Genomic DNA, 18,582 nt, shown 5'->3' on the forward strand with positions numbered 1-18,582 from the left:
GAACAGATGGAGCGCAAGGGATTTTTAGGGCAACGAAAGTATTCTGTATGGTACCGTAGTGGTGGCCACACGTCATTATGCATTTGTCAAAGCCCACAGAATGTACAACAGCAAGAGTGAACCCTCGTGCAAACTATGGACTTCGGCTGGTGATAATGTGCCCATGTTGGCTCAGCGACTGAACCAGACACGCCACCCTGACGAGGGACGTCGAGGGGAGGGGAGGATGTATGTGTGGGTGGGGAGGGCTGTGTGCGAACTCTCTGTATTTTCTGCTCAGTTCTGCTGTAAACCTGAAACTGCTCTAAAAGAATAAAGTCTATTAAATAAATAAATAAACTTAATTACCACCTCCCCTAAAAAAAAGCTTTAAAAAAAGAATTAAAATTTTTTAAAAGATGAGGAAACTGTAGGTTAGCATCTTCCCAGATAGTTGGTAGAGGGGATTCTCACCGGGGCCCCACCTGAAACAGGGTCTCAAGGACTCCAGAAGTTTGCTAGGGAGAGTCGAAGTCGAAAAAAATGGTTCTTTCAAAGCTCCAGCCTCCTCCAGCCAGTGGAGACCTGGGCGGAGACCGTCATCCCAGTTCACCTGTGCGGAGGGCGGCCCGTTGGTGTTCTGCCGGGCCCCCTCGCATCTCACCTTTCTGTGCACACCAGCCCGGGCTCCGCATGCCGACACCTGTGCCCCTCCCCTCTGGCTGCGCACTCTGCGCTCGGGCCACCCCAGGCCAGAGGTTCCAGGGAACTAGTGCCCCTAAGAGCTGTCCTGCAGCCAGTGACCGGCCAGGGCTGCGGGATAAACGCCGGCTCCCTCTCCCTGCAGGTCGATGGATGCTGCATGCACGTGGGCGCGCGTTTTCCACAGCGTCTCCATGATATTAAACCCCAAGGCTTTAGCCTGAGCCCTTGGGCGGGACCTTGCTGGTCCCGCGTGAGGTGCGTGAGGACGGCTGTGACCCAGCAAACTGCTGGCAGCCGTCCGGAGAACAAGGAGGGGGTCGCGTGGGGACACGAGCCCGGCGATGCTGTCTTCAGTCCTGACTCGAGCTGTCAGGTGGGGGTTGCTGACTCCTCGCTGCCCAGGTGACACCCGTGGGCAGGGGCCCCTGTGACGTGGCGTGCCTGGTCCCTGTCCTCCATCCTCCCTCTGGAGGGAGTCCCCTCTCGGGTCTGCTGGGGAGAATGAACGGGGATTGCAGCCCACGTCCTCCTCCTTCCCGCAGGGGCCCACCTTGCCCTGGGCCCTCTGGGCGAGGAGTCCCTCTGGGAAGATACCTGCCCTGGCCCAGCGTGGCTGATGCTGGGGGTGTGGGTCTAACTGTAGAGTTTGGGCTCAGAAAGTGCACGTGACGGCAAAAATGAGGCACAGCTCCCAGCCTGGCCCTTGTCAGTGACGACGCCCTGCTCATCTCAGTTACTCACATCACGTCCCCTCGTTCCACACTTCAGGCAAAGGAGGTCCTTTGGGCCCCTCGGAGGTGCCGCCACAGGCGTCCGTGCCAGCACCCTCCGCTGCTCACTCAGGTAATCGGAGCGTCTTCCCTCCTCCTGCTTTTTCTCATCTTCTCCTTCTTATTTTAAAATCTAGAGGATCCCACTCGATATGAGAACGAGGCTGAAATTCTGCTGTCGTTCAGGAACGGGCCATCAGACCAAGAATTACACCTGTCACCCCACTTGGACCCCAAAGCTGTGCTAGCCGGGAAGAACTCAGACCGTGTCATTATGAGCTGAAGAATTTGGGGGGCGGGGAGTGGAATCACAGACATTCAGAGCGCTAGGAGAAGAGGTTGACCAGCATTTATTTTCCACACGGAGCGCGGCAGTCGACGTCGGGTTCTTTCACACTCAGTGACTGCCGGATGTGCGCTGGGACCTCTAGCCATCGGTGCAGTTTTTGGTCAGAAGTTTATACTTTTCAAACCAGGGCAAAACAGACACTGAGAAGAAGCAATCGATTTTCTAAAAAACAAAACAAAATGTGAAAAAGATCTACCTGCAGGCTGAGAACTTTACAGGGGAAGGAAGCCGGAAACACCAGTGCCCTGTCTGCAGCCCCCCGTGGGGCCATCATTGTTTTGATTTCAGTGACTCGATAGCTGCTCAACTCATCCCCCAAACGTCCTCCTGCTGCGGTTGGAAGTGGAGACTGGAAGCAAAGTGTCCCCCGCCCACACCCACCGTGGGGGCCACGGCCGCTTCTCCCCTTTTCCACCCCAGGTGGTCCCCACACACTTCCCGGGCGGGGCCCCTCCTCCCATCCTGGCCCCCCTTCCACCCGGTCCACCATCTTCCCTCTCCTCCTCCCGCCCTCCCGTCCTCCCAGCCTCACGCCCCCTTCCTCCCCTGCCCTGTTTCCTCCGAGGCCCCCTCCTCCCCGCCTCCCTCCCCTCCCACAAGGGAGGGTCAGGCAACATATTTTGCACATTGTTGTCATTTCTCAGCGCGACTTCACTTTCCTTCTCTTGGTTGGAAAGCCCAGGGCTGCAGTGAAGAGGGGGCCGGGGAGGATGAAATGCTTACAGTTCCCCTAAAACAGAAGTCCGAGTGCTAACTTTGGCTTGATCTCTCACACCTATCAGCTTCTCTCATTATACTCCACTGTTACCATCATGATCTCCAGGGAAGGACCAGGAAAGTCTAACTTGCTAGATTTTGGAGAATTCTCCACGTAGGTGGAGCTCACAGATGGACGTGTGTCTGTGCTGAGAACACAGAGACCTTTACAACCAGGGTGACCGTGGAATTTATGAGACAAACCAGGACACGGTGTAAGCAGGTGGGGACGCTGTTAACAATGATGCTAAGAAGTTGGACACAAACCAGGACGCTCAGGACAGACATGCCCCTGACCCCCCTCTGTTAGCTCATCTGGGTAAAGAGAGGGCTTTGCAGGACTGCTGGGACTTGGGACCTTCAAGGCCTCAAGAGCGAGGGCCCGCCGGACCATGCTGTCCCAGATGGCCGGGGTCCAGCTGGCCGCCCCGGATGTGGACACACTGGGTGGGGGCGGTGGCCCCCGAGCCGGTCACGGGCCCGTGGATTTGCCCCCTCCCTCCCCCGCCCCAACACCCTTGAACTGTCTCTGAGCCCACTTCCCCATCCCTCCTCCTCGTCACTGGAAGAAAGGGGCAGAGGCCGCAGCCCAGCCCCTGTGAGACTGTCAGGCTGACGTCCAGATTTTCAGTGGGAGCTCTGGCGAGGTCCCCCGGCTGCTAAAATGGTATGACAGTCATTACTTCCTTCGACCTCAGAGTGTCCCCCCGCAGCTCAGTGACCTGGGCTCCCCCCTCCAGACCCCTCAACTGCCCCGAAATCCTTCCAGCCATAAAGGCGCAGAGCCCGCCGGGCGGGGTCCTGGTCCCTCTCTCCGTCACTTCTCCGCCTCGAGAAAGGAGGTGCGAGGTGTGCGTTCTTCTCAAGCAAGCTGGGTACCTCCCCAGTACTCCCACCCCCCTCACCCCAAACCACAGGGGGAGCCATGCAGAGGGGCGTGGCCCGCACCTTGTAGAGCTCCCCGTCCTGAAAGCTGCAGTTGTTGGCCTCCGACTTGAAGCAGACGGTCCTGCGCATCTCCACGTCGATGTGGTACTCCATGTGGTCGGTCAGCTGCAGGAGCAAGGGGCAAGGAGATGAAGGGCCACCAGCCCTTCCCTGCAGGGCCGCCCTGGACAGACTGGGGCTCCTCCCTCCTCCTCTTGTCTGCTGCCCGTGCTGCCCTGTCCTCCGGGGAGAGCTCCCCAGAAGCCACCGCTCGGGCAAAGTCACCCTGGGGTGGCCTGCGTGATGCCCACTGCTGGCCCACGGCAGGGAGCAGGAGCCCCGCCAGCGTGGAAACAGCCTGAGCTGGGCACACGCGGCGGGGCCGGGCGCCCGGAAAGCAGGCACCGGGTGGCGGTGGGCAGCTGGGGCCCTCGGCTGTGCTGGGCCGGCCCTGGTCCTGCGCGTCCCCTGCGTCCATCTGCTCCAGGGAATTTCTGTTTCTCTTAAAACACCCGCTTCTGACTAAACGAGGCCAAGCTGACCGGCGCAGCCCCAGCCCGCGGCGCCCTGGCAGGGCTGGTGAGGGGAGGGGACACTGACCTTCTGCACAACCTTGGGGACCCGCACGACCCGGAAGTTGTACTTGTCCTCACTCTTCTTGTTGAACTCCTTGGTCACGTAGTCCAGGGTGGTCACCACGACGGACGCCGACGCAGGCACCTCCCGGACACTGATGAAGGTCTTCCTTCTTGTTTGGTAGGTGAGGGCCACCAGAGCCCCCACGATGGCCAGCAGCAGTCGGGGGCCCTGCGGGGCTCTGGCCATTGTCGCTGGGCGGGGGGCCTCTTCCTTGGGCTGCCAGAGCTGGTCAGTGTGCTGGCCGCTCTGCTCGGCCGGATTTAAGCCAGCCCGGGGCGGGGGGACACCTACGCTCCCCTCCCCGGTCCAGATCTGCATTCACACCTGCAGGGAAGGCGGGCAGACGGCAGCTGCAGGCTCAGCGCACCCACCACCTGCTCCGTCCCTCACAGCTGTCACACACGCATGCACCCCACCCCTCTCGGCTGCACACCCTCTCCCCTGCCCAGCATTTCTGGGTGGGAGCCAGGCTGGGGCTTCTGTCCACAAAGCTCGGCTCAGCCGGGGCCGTGGGAGGCCTGGCGCACGGGAAGGGACGGGGACGCGGGGGCGCGGGGGCGCAGGCAGCAGAGCGGGACGAGCTGGACGCCACCCCCTCCTGTGCCCCTGATGTTCCCGGGCTGTCCTTCCGATTGTGCCCTCCCCACCTCCCTGGCTGGCGGGACACAAGCTCACCCACTACTCAGACCTGGGCGTCGTCTGCCTGCCCCCGTGGGAGGTGTCTGCCCCGCCCCGGAGATCTGTGCTCCCCAGAAAACGGAGGGTGGGCCCCGAATGGGAACCTGCGGGTGTAGTCATGACGCTCTGTGTTCACGTCCCACCGTCCCTGAGGGTGGACCCTCTGTGGCACTGGGACAACGCTCAGCCTCAGTCCAGAATCCAGGTGTCCGTCTCTTCAGATGCTCGGAGCTTAGACGGTGTCTCGAGCTGCTCTTCTCCCTCCTGGGGCTGCGGGTGGGCAGCGGGGCAGACAGCTTCTCCTTCTGTCTCCCATCCATTCTCTGTCTGCTGCCTCCCCATCTCACCTCGTGGCTCCTAGGCCCCCTGGAGCCAGAAGAGGAGCCAGAAGAGGAAGAAGGAGAGGGACGGGGAGCTCTGGCCACAGAGCCCTGGGCCCTGCGAAGTCTGGAGCCGACTGCAGTGCGGGTCCCTCCCCAGCTCTCCCCCGGCCCCTGCGGGAGCCTGCCCTCTCCTGGCAGCTCGTTGGCGTCTTGCGGCTGTGGGAACAAGTTACCACGCGTGGTGGCTTCAAACAGAACATGTTTTGGGGTTTTTTTGTTTGTTTGGTTTTGATTTTTTTCTTTTGTTTAAAAATTGAGTTACAGTCACTTTTCAGCGTTGTGTCAGTTTCTGGTGCGCAGCACAGTGCCTCGGTCGCACACGCACATACATGTATTCATCTTCACACTCGTTTTCCCCGTGAGCTACTGCAAGATGTTGAATATAGTTCCCTGTGCTGCACAGTATAAACTTGTGTATCTGTTTTATACATACCAGTCAGTATCTGCAAATCTCAGACTCCCAGTTTATCCCTTCCCACCTACCTCCTCCCCGCTGGCAGCCACAAGTCGGTATTCTATGTCTGTGTGTCTGTTTCTATTTTATATATAAGTTTATATATATAAGTTCATTTGTCTTTTTTTTTTTTAGATTCCACATATGGTTTGGTGAAGCTATTGTGGAAAACAGCATGGAGATTCCTCAAAAGACTAAAAATAGACTTACCGTATGACCCGGTAATCCCACTCCTGGGCATATATCCAGAAGGAACCCTACTTCAAAAAGACACCTGCACCCCAATGTTCATAGCAGCACTATTTACAACTGTTTCCCAGACATGGAAACAACCTAAATGTCCATCAACAGATGACTGGATAAAGAAAATGTGGTATGTTTATACGATGGAATACTACTCAGCCATAAAAAAGGAATAAAATAATGCCATTTGCAGCAACATAGTTGGACCTGGAGATTATCATTCTAAGTGAAGTAAGTCACACAGAGAAAGAAAAATACCACTTGATAGCACATTTTTAAAAAAAATCTCACTGCCCTGGAGATCAGAAATCCTAAAACCCAGGTGTGGGCAGCGCTGCCTTCCTTCCACAGGCCCTCAAGGAGAACCTCAGTCTTCCCGCTTCCAGAGGCCTCTGCTCAGCCCATGGCCCCCTCCTCCATCCTCACAGCCAGCAGGGGGCCTTCCAGCCCCTCTCTGACCCTCCACCTCCTTCTCATAAGGACCCTGGTGATGACGTCCGGCCCACCTCCCTGCAATGACAGAGGATGGTCTCCCACCTTGGGACCGTTAACTTAGTCCCACCTGCAAAGCCCCCTTTCCCTTCGCAGCGGCCTATTCGCAGGTTCCGGGCGAGGGGCTGGGGTGGTGAGGACGGGGGCTTTTCTGCCTGTCGTAATAGCACAAGGTTTCTTCTTTCCGGGAATTCCCTGGTTTCTTTCGGCTGAGGCATGTGGACCCCCCTGGCGTCCCTCCCACCCAGGTTCTGTCTCTACCCAGAACAGCCCCAGCCCAGCCTCGTCTGGTCACCCGGCTGGAGTGCAGGGAGAGTCAGACCCGAGACCCCCTCCCTTTAGCCTGACCCCTGCCCTCTGCCCCTATCGATTCACTTCTCCACAGGCGGCGAGCTGTTTTCTACCTCGTAGTGCCTTCACCTGCTCCGAGGACTTCAGCATTCTGCCCCGGATTTCAAAATCTGCCTCAACAATGGCATTTCGCGTTCAGTAACATCTGCGTAGAGTCGGGCCTATAACTCTCAGGGGGCATAGATCCCCAGTCACGCCCACTGGCGTGGGCCTGCATTAAGGCCCCTTCTCCACACTCACAGCACGAAGCATGTTCACGCCTCCGCAGACGCGCCCGCATGTCGCCTCACTCGTCCTGCTCTGAGGTCTGACCCCGCGGTTCTGCCTGGTTGCTGCAAATTCCTCACAAAGTCCCACTGTGAACAGAAGCGCCTCCGACTCAGGGCCAGCTCACGGGCCTCACACCCCCCTCGCTGCCCTGCAGGCCCCGGGTTGTGTCTGGGGAGCCCCAAGATCAGCCAGAGGTCCACCCAGACCCCAGTCACTTCTTCCCTTCTGCCTCCCGCCCTGGACGCTTCGTGGTGACAGGGACCTGGGTTCGCTCACGTTTATCTTACAAACACTCAGTTGTCCCCAGCGCCGGGCCTTCCACAACGCATGGACAGGCGGTTTAGACGCTGAGACCGAAAGCAGAATTGTCAGCTGCCAGGAAGGCTTCCTGCTCGGCCCTGGCCTGGTGCCGAGCCTCGCGTCTGCACAGACTTGCCTCAGGTGCCTGGAGCCGCACCTCAGACGTGCCCTGCTGGAAGGTGTCCCCTGACGGCCGGACTCTCCTTTCTGGGGGACCGGCATGCAAGGAGGTGGCACTGGCTGGTCCCCCTGGCAGCTGCCCTGCTGATGGGTTCCTGTGGTCCAAATGCATGTCCTCAAGCCCGTAGACACTGCCCCTCCAGCCAGCAGAACAGCGCACGCCTGGGGCTCAGAGCACAGGGAAGCAGTCAGGTGGCTGCCCCTGAGCTGGGGACATCCCTGCCTGGTGGTGAGAGGAGGGTGTCACAGTATCACGGATCTTTCTGGAAGCCACAGTTCCCGCCCTGGAGGCAGCCTCGGGACTTTGGCTGGGCTTCATTTGGTGGGTCGGGGGCCAGCCTGGGATGGCCGGGCCAGGGGAGTCTGGGTGTCAGCTAGGGGATCCCTGCCCAGGTGCCCCCACACCTGCCTCCGCTCAGACCCGGCTCCCCTCTGGTGAGGCTGCTCCCCAGCTTCACTTTGTGAGAATTCACTCACCTCCCGGACTCTCCTGCAGGGTCCTCTGCTCTGGAACCTCCTTCTGAGCGCCGCCCCCCACCCCGGGCTGCACCTTCGGGTGTCTCCTGCAAAGACCAGCCTCCCTGCCGCTGCCCCTCTGCCTCTGGCACTGACTCCAAGGCCCTCGGGGCAGATCGTCTGGGTTCACATCCCAGTCACGGTGGGCGGGTCACCTCTGTTTGACATGCCTGGGTCTCCGCACCTGGAAAGCGGGTGTGAAATGCTTCTGCTGTCCTGACAGTTAAGAGGTAACTCAGGAGAGAGCCTAGGGCGGGCTCACGGTGTCAGCTGTTACCATGTCGTCCTTCCTGCCGCCCGACCCTGCCGCAGGGCTCGTGCAATGAGTGGCTGGCGGTGTGCACACGCGCGTGCACACACGCACACACTGTGCACGCACCACACACAAACATCACCCACACACACACCACATACACACCATGTACACAAGCACACACACTCACACTGCACACATATCATACATGTACACGTGCACACTACACACACATCACACACACATGCACACAAATAGTCACATACACACACACACACAACACACACACGGACACACAGCGCCTCTCAAATACACACAGCCAGAATTCTGAGGAAAGGAGGACAGACAAATCCACAATCCAATCCCCATGAGGGGTTTTAACACGTCACCCAAGAACAGACGGAGAAGCAGACCGAACCCTAAACCCAAACCAAACTCAGTAAAATAAAACGAAGTAGGGATGGTCCCTGTAGGGAAGTTTTGATCACATGGGCCACCTGGGATATGTCCATCCCTAACTTTGCACCTGAAAAATGCAGAAGACACAGTCTTTTCAAGAACGTGGACCACTGGCCATATTCTGGGGAATGAAACAGGTCTCGGCCAATTTCACAGGAGAGACGGAATAGAAAGGCTGTTCTCTGAACGGAGCGGCCTTGGGCCGGAGGTCAGTAGGAGGAAAGGCCATCAGGAAATGGGCGGCCGTGCGAGAGAACACGGCACTGCCAGCGGGGCCCCGGGCGGAGGGCACGTCAGGGAACCAGGCGTGTTTGGAGCGCAGAAAGCCAGGGTCAGGCATGGCCGGCGGGGAGCGCGGAGCCAGGTGGGCTTCTGGAGGAAGTCGGGGCGGCGGTGAGCACAGCTCCCCGCAGACTCCCCCACTGCCGGCTGCACGCCCCATACTCCCAGCCCGGCCGGTCGCGTGGGCTCCAGCCAAGGTCGCAGCAGGCTTGGCCGCTGCCGTGCTGCCCGGGAGGGGACTCCATGACCCCGGCGGTCCCGGCTGCATGGCTCTGAAGGTGGCAGGGTGGACGCAGGGCCCGGCAGGAGGGACCCGCCCAGGCTGAAGCCCTGGAAACGCGGGGCACAGAGCCTGCAGCATGCGTGCCCAGCATCCAGGGTTCCTGTGACCGGGGGTGGACAACGTGACCCCCTGCGCTGCCTCCTGTTCGGTGCCGGCAGGAGAGATGGGCAGTAGGGTGCCGAGGAGCTGGCCTGCGGGGGGCGCCCATCGCCCGTCCTCCCCGCTGACGCCGGACAGCATGTTCCCGAAGGCGTCTCTGCTGCTGGGGCTCACTGTCCCCGGCAGCCACCTCTGGACCTTTCAGAAGGCCTTTGCAGACGTTAGTAAGAACCACGGTTATTTCATGATGTCCGTGGAGTTGGCCGTGGCTTCCTTCAGCAGTGGCAGCAAGGACATGCAGGCCCACAGGCTGCTGGAGGTCGGGCGAGCCCAGCAGGAGGCGAGTGGCCGTCGGGAGCCCAGGCCCAACCCTGGTCCCGGTGACCAGCCCCGAGCCGGCCCACGTCAGCGGGGCTCTGAGGGGATGGCGCGGCTCTGACGGCGGCCCGGGGGACCAGGATCCCTGCCCCCCTCTCTGGAAGGAGTGGCCTGGGGCCTCCGCGTGTCGGGCCGATGTGACTGAGGGGCGGGTCTGCTGTCAGGTGTGCCATGCGCGTGCGCGTGCGTGTGCGCTCAGCGCCGCGCGCCCTGCTTCCCGTGACTGTCCCCCGCCACGTACATCTGGCACTGGTGCTGGGGGTCCTGAGCCGGCCGTCGGGGTTGCGGGGAGGAGGCCAGGCTGCTGGAGGTGCCCTCGGGGTCATCCCCTTTTTGGTTTTGTGCTAGTAGGGAAGTTGCACAAGGCTTGTGTGACCTGTTTACACACCTCGTCTCGTCTTCTGCCCACTTTTCTACTTGGTTCTCTGCCTTTTTTCATTCCCGGAAAGCAAACGTAGCAGCTGCTTCATGATTCCTCGACAGAGTTGGACAGTGATATTTTTAATGGACCTAGAGCTGGGCCAGACAATTTGTAGAAAACGTGCTGAAGACCTCGGCCACTGTCCCCTGCAAGAAGGCCCGGGAGAGAAGGTTTGAGAATAAATCAGCGCAAAGCTCCCTGAATCTTCGGACAGTGAAGCATAACACGCGGGAGAGTGTGTGGGAGAACCTGCCGCCCCCGCGTGCGTCCTGTTCTCCCCACACAGGACGCCTTGCTCCTGGCCCTTCTGGTCACCACGTATGTGGGGGTTTTTCACAGAAAATAATTCTCTGGGACACCGGGTGTCCACCCGGAGGTGATGTCAGATCTCACGGGTTAGGGGCTCAGCCCCCGACACCGCTCCCCACTTGCAGGTGCCGGATGCGAGCAGCATGCCCCCAGGGGCCCACAGCTTCTGGCCAACTTGCTACACCTGGGAGATTGCCACCCCGCTCTTCAGGTGTGATGAGTTTGCTAGTCCGGCTCAAGCTCAGGGAAGGAGGCTCAGGGTGTGACCCGGACACAGAGGCGCAGCCAGGTGCAGAGGTGCCCGGGGTGAGGTCTGGGGGTCCCGAGCACAGGGGCTCCTGGCCCATGGAGCTGGGGGGGCGGCGTCGCCCAGTGTGGATGTGTCCACCAGCCTGGAATCTCTCCACACCCTTTGCTTTGGGAATTTTGCGGAGGCTTCATCACATGGGCATGATCAAGCATCAACTCTGTCTCCAGCCGCCGCCCCTCTCCGGAGGATGAGGGCGGGGCTGAGAATCCCAAGCTTCTAAAGATGCCTTGGTCCTCCTGGTGAGCAGCCCCCACCCAGGAGCCCAGCAGGGTCACCTCAGCAGGACAGGAGGTGCTCCTGGTGGGTTCACCAGTTAGGAGTTCACGAGAGGCTCGGGAGCTCTACACCAGGAACCCGGGCAGAGACCAACTTAAGCATTTTCTATGCGAGGGGGCTTAGGAAAGTCACAGGGGTGACCCTGGGGCAGAATGCCGGGGAGGAACGGAGGACCGGAGGACCAGAGGACCAGAGTACGGCTAGGTTCGCTGGTCACCCCACCTCTCCCCCGGGTCCCTGGGCTGCGAGGACAAGCCCAGCTCAGCCAGTCCTCCTGTCGTCATCCTACGAGCTGACGTCTGGTCCATTGGACTGGGACCGTGGGCGTGGGCCTCAGTCAGGGGGACGCCCTCCGGGGGGCTGGTGTCCCCTGATCCCAGCCTGGGGGGCAGCCTCCCCTTGGGGTGGGTCTGCAGCCACTCCCAGGTGGGGGGGCGCCATCTGGACCCTCTCCTGGGCAGTCTGCCGGCTCCCCGAGCCCACAGGCAGAGGCCCTTCATACAGCATCATGGTGGGTGGGGGGACCTGGGGGACAGGCAATGGCCCCACCAGGCACCCTCTGGGGAGCCCCCATCCACGACGGGCGGATTCAGCACCCCCGCCCATCACCCAGTGGAGACCTGAGCTCCCGAGCCCGGCCCCAGGCCGCCGCTGGATTCTGCTTTTCCTCCCTCTTTAGCTTTTAACCCATCCGGGCACCTGTGAAGTCCTCCACGCCACGTGCTCTCACTGCTACGTTGGTCTGATTTTATGTCTTACGGTTCCTGTTTCCAGGTGAGCTGCACTTTCGTGGTGGACTCGCAACCCTGGATCACCCAGTTCACCCTTGTGAACAGCACCTGCCAGCAGAACCAGGGGGAAGGGGCCCCCATCTCCCGCAGCAGACCCTCTTCCTCTGGATGACGTTCCGGGGTCCTAGGTCTGTGCAGCACCAAGGGAAGTAAAGGCACCTCAGATCACTCTGGGCCCCTGTCAGTTCTGTGTGCTCCCCAATGGTCCGTTTCCATGGATGTCGCCGCCAGTGACGAGTGATGGAGAAGTTGTCACTGTTGTTCCCACCTGGGCTGTGGGGCAGGACAGTCTGGCATGGACACCCCCGAAGCAGGTCCCTGCGCCCTCCTTGTGCCTGCCCTGGCAAGAGTGTACCGTGTCCCTCAGAGGTGTGGCCATGAGTCTGGTGACAAGGGTGTCCCCCAGTGTCCACACTCCCTCTCTTTCTGTGCCGGCCCCAGTCCTGTCCTACAATGGGTCCCCACGACTGTGGTCCAGACCTCCTCTTCCTGGGATCATCTCGCTGGACAGGTGACCCTTGACCCCATGCCCCAGGGGAAGCATTGTTCACCGGCAGCACCCCTACCTTCCTGGCCTCCCGGCTCCCAGGCCGTGTACGCGTCCCAGGCTGGGCACTTCAGCATCATGGGTCCTGAGAGGAGAGAGTGATGGAGCCACATGGCAGTGGCCACAGGACCTCAGATGGCAGAGCTGCATGAACGCACGTCAGCCGGGCTGGCGGGGCCCGACTTCCCCAGCCCCGACCCCTCTCCTGCCTGTGGCTGGGGCTCACGTCCAGTCCCGCAGAGCCCCTGCCTTGGGGTGACTTCCCCCTTGTGCCCCCCTCCCAGGTGCCAAGCACGGCCAGGCCTCCTGGGAAGACGGACAGCAGGGCCAGGGGTGGTGGGGACGGTGGGCCCCCAGCCCGTGGCCCCCCTCACTGCACCCTCCTGGTGCTCCCTGAGGTCACAGGCCACGGCCAAGGTCAGAGGGAGACCAGGGCTGCCCTCTGCTCCCCAGGACTTGGGGCCCATCAGTACTAAGTGTCCCCGCGGTTCCACCAGTCCCGGGATGCGCTGCCGAGGGGGCAGCGCAAGGAGACCCTCACCCAGGCCCCTCTGGGGACAGAGCCACTGCACACATGTCCCTGGGCCCAGGCTTCCCAAACAAGTGGTGGGAGTCGTGCCTCTCACTCTGCCCTCAGTCTGGTGGTGACAGCAGGGCGGGCAGGGACGCAGAGGAGGGGCCGGGCAGCAGTGCAGGGGCGGGGAGCTGGGCAGGGCTAGCCGTCACTGCCACCCCAGCCGGGCGCTGCGGGCCTCCAGGCTGTCGCCAGACGGACAGCATGTTCCCGAGGGAGCCTGTGCTGCTGGGGCTCCTGGTGCTGGGGCTGCATGTTGGCAGCTGGGACTTCGAGGATGTTAGTAAGAGCACGAATTTCTTCAGCATGTGTGTGGAATTCGCTGTGTTTCACTTCAACGAGCACCATCCTGATGAGTACGCTTACAAGCTGATGTGGGTGGGGAGGAGCCAGCGCAAGGTGAGGGGCGCAGGGGAGTGGGTGGGGGTGCGGGTTAGGGGTGTGTGGGTGAGGGGTGGGGGGCTCCCCTGTGGCTCCACCATCCCCCTGAAACCAAGCCTGGAGGGCGCACCCGTGGTCTGCAGGGAAAAGCAAGGTGAGTGATGTCTAAAAATACGAGGTAGCGTTAGAAGGGAGAGATCCCACAGAGCTCCGGCCGGCACCTCTCTGGACGCTGTGGGTGCGGGGGCGGCAGCCTGGGGCCAGCGGAGAGCAGGGTGTGGGAGCTGGTCCCTGGTCCCTGGTCCCTGGGAGGTAGGAGAAAAGCTGGCTTCTAAGTCTGCTTGGAGGTGATGTGGGGGCACTGATGGGGGTGGGGGCAGGCACGGACCCCAGGTTTTGCCCTGAGCACGTGGGTGAACAGTACTCACCAACTTGCAAGACCATGGAGTAGGGCAGGGACCAGAAGATGCCTGGGAACCCATCACCTTCGGAATTCCCGAAGCAGCCTAGGAAGGCCCGGAAGGCTGTGGGTCACAGAGCATCACTGAGGGTCAGGGTGGAGCCGGATGGCAGTGGGCGTCCTTAGACCTGGTTGTGCAGGGGTTCCTCCCACCCCGCTCCCCCTCGCCCTTCCACTGGAGTAACTGTGGTCCAGCCATCGGGAGCCCGGGCCCTACCCTGGTACCGGTGACCAGCCCCGAGCCAGTCCACTTCAGCGGGGCTCTGAGGGGAGGGTCCCCTCTGCACACACTCCCGAAGGGACTGGAGGGAGGCCCCCACCCTGCACAGATGGCCCGGCTTCCCTCATGTGGCCCCGTCGCCTGACTGGCTGCCTCTTCCCTGGGCTGCGTCCCAGCCCCGGAACCAGGGAAGCCGAGGCTGCCTCCCCCGCCCAGCCCGCCCTCACCCAGGACGTGCGGGCGTGCGGGGTGGGCCGGGGTGTGGCCGGGGGCCTCCGCTGCAGGGATCCCTGGGCCCCGAACGAAGCCAGCTTTCTGCAGGGAGGGCTGCTCCTGCCTGCGGAGCTTTCTGGCTGCCTTCCTCACGGTGTTTGGGTTCTTCCCGAGTGTTCCTCACCTCTAAGTAGGGGATGAAATCATAACGCGCAGTGAGTTGTTGGAGGAGCAGCGCCTGGCCCCTGAGCACCCACCCACCCGGACCCGGATGAGAGTTGGCTAGTGAGTCCCTGGTGCCGCAGCTCCCCCCACCCCCACCGTGGGAAAGAGGCCCCCCGGCCCCCAGGCCCGTCCCGATCTGGGTGCAGCCCCCGAGGGATGGCGCGGCTCTGACGGTGGCGCCGGGGACCAGGATCCCCTCCCCCTTCTCTGGAAGGAGTGGCCTGGGGCCTCCGCGTGTCAGGCCGATGTGACTGAGGGGCGGGTCTGCTGTCAAGTGTGCCGTGCACGTGCGTGTGCGCTCAGCGCCGCGCGCCCTGCTTCCCGTGACTGTCCCCCCCTCCACGCACATCTGGCACTGGTGCTGGGGGTCCTGGAGCCGGCCGTCAGGGGGAGTGCAGCGGAGAGGCCAGGCTGCTGGAGGTGCCCTCAGGGACATCTATTTGTAAGAAAAGTAGAGAATTAAAATGAAAAAGTGAAATAATAAAGAAAATAAGAAACAGGAACAATAAGCGAAGTGCACCAGCTGTGCCTCCCTCACTGCCTGCGCACCTTCGAGCCTACCGCCCATTTCCTGTTTGCTTCTCTGTGTTTTTCTCACTATCGCAAAGAATTTCACAGGCGTTTCTACAATCTCTTCTTTACAGAAGCTTAGCTGGACATATTTAATGGACCTGAAGCTGGGCCGCACGATTTGTAGAAAACATGACGAAGACATTGACAACTGTCCCCTGCAGGAAGGCCCGGGAGAGAAGACGGTGTGAGAATAAATCAGCCCAAATCTTCACGAGGCTTCTGACAGCGAAGCTGCATCAAGGACGGCCTATGGGGGGCTCGGGAAGGTCGCAGGGATGACCCTCTCCACCGGGCCCCTGGGCTCCTGCAGATGGGAGAGGCGGTCACTCTGCACGGTCACCGCTGTGCCCAGCACAGCCTGGCTGGCTCCCCAGAGACCCCCAGAAACCCCCCTCCGACGTGCTCCTCCTCCCTGGGGGAGCTCTTCCTGTCCCAGCTTCCTGCTCCCTGAGGCTCAGGTCCTGGAGACACTGCTCTTGCCGTGCGCCCCTCTCTCCTTTGCTCCGATTCCTCCGGACAGGAGGACTGTTCAGCTCGCTGGTCACCCCACCTCTCCCCCGGGTCCCTGGGCTGCGAGGACAAGCCCAGCTCAGCCAGTCCTCCTGTCGTCATCCTACGAGCTGACGTCTGGTCCATTGGACTGGGACCGTGGGCGTGGGCCTCAGTCAGGGGGATGCCCTCCGGGGGGCTGGTGTCCCCTGATCCCAGCCTGGGGGGCAGCCTCCCCTTGGGGTGGGTCTGCAGCCACTCCCAGGTGGGGGGGCGCCATCTGGACCCTCTCCTGGGCAGTCTGCCGGCTCCCCGAGCCCACAGGCAGAGGCCCTTCATACAGCATCATGGTGGGTGGGGGGACCTGGGGGACAGGCAATGGCCCCACCAGGCACCCTCTGGGGAGCCCCCATCCACGACGGGCGGATTCAGCACCCCCGCCCATCACCCAGGTGGAGACCTGAGCTCCCGAGCCCGGCCCCAGGCCGCCGCTGGATTCTGCTTTTCCTCCCTCTTTAGCTTTTAACCCATCCGGGCACCTGTGAAGTCCTCCACGCCACGTGCTCTCACTGCTACGTTGGTCTGATTTTATGTCTTACGGTTCCTGTTTCCAGGTGAGCTGCACTTTCGTGGTGGACTCGCAACCCTGGATCACCCAGTTCACCCTTGTGAACAGCACCTGCCAGCAGAACCAGGGGAAGGGGCCCCCATCTCCCGCAGCAGACCCTCTTCCTCTGGATGACGTTCTGGGGTCCTAGGTCTGTGCAGCACCAAGGGAAGTAAAGGCACCTCAGATCACTCTGGGCCCCTGTCAGTTCTGTGTGCTCCCCAATGGTCCGTTTCCATGGATGTCGCCGCCAGTGACGAGTGATGGAGAAGTTGTCACTGTTGTTCCCACCTGGGCAGCAGGTGCAGCATGCTGAGCCAATCAAACCCTCAGCTCCTGTGGGGGTGCCCTCCCTGGTTCTTGCAGGGGTCCCATAGTTGGTGTGCACACTGATTCATTCATTCATTCATTCTCCATTTGTTCATCATCCATCCATCCATCCACCCACCCACCCATCCTTTTATCCATCCACCCACCCATCCATCCTTTTATCCATCCACCCACCCATCCATCCACCCACCCATCCATTTATCCATCCATCCCTCCACCCATCCATCCATCCACCCACCCATCCATCCATCCACCCACCCATCCATTTATCCATCCATCCATCCACCCATCCATCCATCCACCCATCCATCCCTCCACCCATCCACCCACCCACCCATCCATACACTCATCCATCCATACATCCACACATCCAGCCAGCCAGCCAGCCACCCATCCACTCATCTATTCTTCCATTCCTTTGATCATTCTTCCTCCAATCTCTCCATTCATTCCACTAAAATGCAATGCAGATGGTTTTCCCAGTGATAGCCACCTGTGTCCTCTTTGTGTCCATCTTTGATGCTGGGCTCACAGTGGGGTGTCCCTTTGTGGGGGCACCATGCCCAGGCCCAGGGGTAGGAGGTGGTGACTGAGATGACAGCAGGCTCTGTCCTCTGTGGACCCCATCAGGACACTTGTCCCGGGAGCTGCCTGTGTGATGTCCCCTCTGGGGATGGCCCAGAAGATGGCAGTTCTGGTCCCCACCTCCCATCCTGCCCCTCGATGTCTATGTTCCCTGACCAGGGCCCAGCCTGGCCTCTGTGGCCGTCAGCACTGACCAGTAGCCTGGAGACAGGCCCTGAGATGACAGACCCCCGCCTCCTAGGTCCTTGTCGGGAGCTACCCTGGAGGGGCCTAGGGAAGGGGCAGGACTGGATCAGAGACGGGGTGGTGTGCCGTCTGGTGGGGTACCCAGCGGGAGGGGCTGAGGCGTCCTCCCTCCGGCCTCTTGAATGTTGGGGATCTGGTTTGCGTGCCTGTGGTTGGCAGTCTGTCCCTTTCCCTGCTGGTCAGTCACCAGCTGGGGGCCTGTCCCGTGTCATTGTACCCTGGACAAACCCCCCAGATTCAGCCCAGTCACTAGTCCCAAATCCTTAGGGAGTGAAAATATACTTGGGGCTCACGATACAAGCACACAATATAAAAACTGACATGCATTTTGTGAATCCCTGATTTCCATGAAACCCAGAGGTTTTATGGGGGCCTGGCTTGGAGATGCAGGCCTTGGAGGGTGCTTGCTGGGAGTCCCCCTTCACCCAGATCTCACCCCTGGGGAGTGCTTGCAGAAGGCAGCAGGGAAGGAGGGGTCGGTAAGAAAGAGAAGAGTCGGGTGACCTAAGGACAGCGGCAGGAGCACAAGCGTCTGCAGGACTGGAAACGTCAGACCCCGGTGCCCGAGGCCTCCTGACCCAGGGACGGGGAGGGGAGCAGGGCAGAGGGGCACTTGTGGCTGAGCCCCTGGAGGTGACAGACGGTCAGGTCCTGCGCGGCCCACACGCACCCGCACACCCGCACACCCGCAGCTCCCCACCAGGAGCGGCCCTTCTGTCTGCCCCACTTCTGCTCACATCCCCGTGTCCCCGTGCCAGGGCTACTTTCCCTCTTTCTTTTTTCCTAACTATTAAAGCAATGCATATGAAATACAGGAAACGTGAAAAATACAAATGTAAAGAAAAATCCAAAGTGAATGTTTTTTTCATCAAGGCAAGAGCATTGCTTCACTCAACAAACAATGACATGTTCTCTATGCCTGGCCTGGCTCCTGGCTCTGGCGGTGATACAATGAGTGACAGGAAGGAGTCCCTGCCTGAGAAAGCCTGTTTTCTCTCTCGAGGGGGTAGACAGACAATACAGATGTTCACCAATAAGTAACTGAAGGTTATAAGAGACAATGTGTTGAAACAGTGATGAAGACAGGAGCAGCGGGGAGCATCTGGGAGCAGCGGGGAGCAGCTGGGAGCAGCGGGGAGCATTTGGGAGCAGCGGGGAGCTGCAGGGAACATCTAGGAGCAGCGGGGAGCATCTGGGAGCATCTGGGAGCAGCAGGGAGCAGTGGGGAGAGGCACTTTAGATTTGGGGGGTCTGTGTTGAGACTTGCAGGCAGATGAAC

General features: G+C 60.6%; 3 protein-coding genes across 3 annotated transcripts; 2 read left to right on the forward strand and 1 right to left on the reverse strand.

The window, feature by feature from the left end:
• Positions 1-1,781: 1,781 nt before the first annotated feature.
• Positions 1,782-16,614, reverse strand: CST11 (cystatin 11). Its single transcript, XM_064475934.1, has 11 exons — positions 15,023-16,614; positions 14,821-14,909; positions 14,263-14,434; positions 13,784-13,879; positions 12,420-13,660; positions 10,135-12,193; positions 7,454-8,176; positions 4,801-7,082; positions 4,087-4,449; positions 3,508-3,612; positions 1,782-1,965 (listed from the first exon to the last, which is right to left on the reverse strand). The coding sequence occupies exons 9-11, from the start codon at positions 4,441-4,443 to the stop codon at positions 1,882-1,884; spliced, it is 546 nt and encodes a 181-aa protein (XP_064332004.1). The 5' UTR covers positions 4,444-4,449; positions 4,801-7,082; positions 7,454-8,176; positions 10,135-12,193; positions 12,420-13,660; positions 13,784-13,879; positions 14,263-14,434; positions 14,821-14,909; positions 15,023-16,614; the 3' UTR covers positions 1,782-1,881.
• LOC105106292 (probable cystatin-16) lies at positions 9,508-11,965 on the forward strand. Its single transcript, XM_011000126.3, has 3 exons — positions 9,508-9,708; positions 10,230-10,337; positions 11,837-11,965. The coding sequence occupies exons 1-3, from the start codon at positions 9,508-9,510 to the stop codon at positions 11,963-11,965; spliced, it is 438 nt and encodes a 145-aa protein (XP_010998428.3).
• Positions 13,179-16,293, forward strand: LOC105106293 (probable cystatin-15). Its single transcript, XM_011000127.3, has 3 exons — positions 13,179-13,373; positions 15,118-15,228; positions 16,150-16,293. Exons 1-3 carry the CDS (start codon positions 13,179-13,181, stop codon positions 16,291-16,293), a joined length of 450 nt encoding a protein of 149 aa, XP_010998429.3.
• Positions 16,615-18,582: the final 1,968 nt, after the last annotated feature.

The sequence above is a fragment of the Camelus dromedarius genome, chromosome 18 (assembly GCF_036321535.1).
Source record: "Camelus dromedarius isolate mCamDro1 chromosome 18, mCamDro1.pat, whole genome shotgun sequence".
NCBI lineage: Eukaryota > Metazoa > Chordata > Mammalia > Artiodactyla > Camelidae > Camelus > Camelus dromedarius.

What these genes read in the sequence shown, in the direction of transcription:
- CST11 (XM_064475934.1), bottom strand. Translation starts at nt 4,443, where the DNA reads ATGCAGATCTGGACCGGGGAGGGGAGCGTAGGTGTCCCCCCGCCCCGG. An exon ending in TCCCCAAGGTTGTGCAGAAG is followed by an intron (nt 3,613 to 4,086) that starts GTCAGTGTCCCC and finishes TTGCTCCTGCAG; the next exon opens with CTGACCGACCACATGGAGTA. An exon ending in AGGACGGGGAGCTCTACAAG is followed by an intron (nt 1,966 to 3,507) that starts GTGCGGGCCACG and finishes TTTGTTTTTTAG; the next exon opens with AAAATCGATTGCTTCTTCTC.
- LOC105106292 (XM_011000126.3), top strand. Translation starts at nt 9,508, where the DNA reads ATGTTCCCGAAGGCGTCTCTGCTGCTGGGGCTCACTGTCCCCGGCAGC. An exon ending in TCGGGCGAGCCCAGCAGGAG is followed by an intron (nt 9,709 to 10,229) that starts GCGAGTGGCCGT and finishes ATTCCTCGACAG; the next exon opens with AGTTGGACAGTGATATTTTT. An exon ending in AAGAAGGCCCGGGAGAGAAG is followed by an intron (nt 10,338 to 11,836) that starts GTTTGAGAATAA and finishes TCCTGTTTCCAG; the next exon opens with GTGAGCTGCACTTTCGTGGT.
- LOC105106293 (XM_011000127.3), top strand. Translation starts at nt 13,179, where the DNA reads ATGTTCCCGAGGGAGCCTGTGCTGCTGGGGCTCCTGGTGCTGGGGCTG. An exon ending in TGGGGAGGAGCCAGCGCAAG is followed by an intron (nt 13,374 to 15,117) that starts GTGAGGGGCGCA and finishes TCTTCTTTACAG; the next exon opens with AAGCTTAGCTGGACATATTT. An exon ending in AAGGCCCGGGAGAGAAGACG is followed by an intron (nt 15,229 to 16,149) that starts GTGTGAGAATAA and finishes TCCTGTTTCCAG; the next exon opens with GTGAGCTGCACTTTCGTGGT.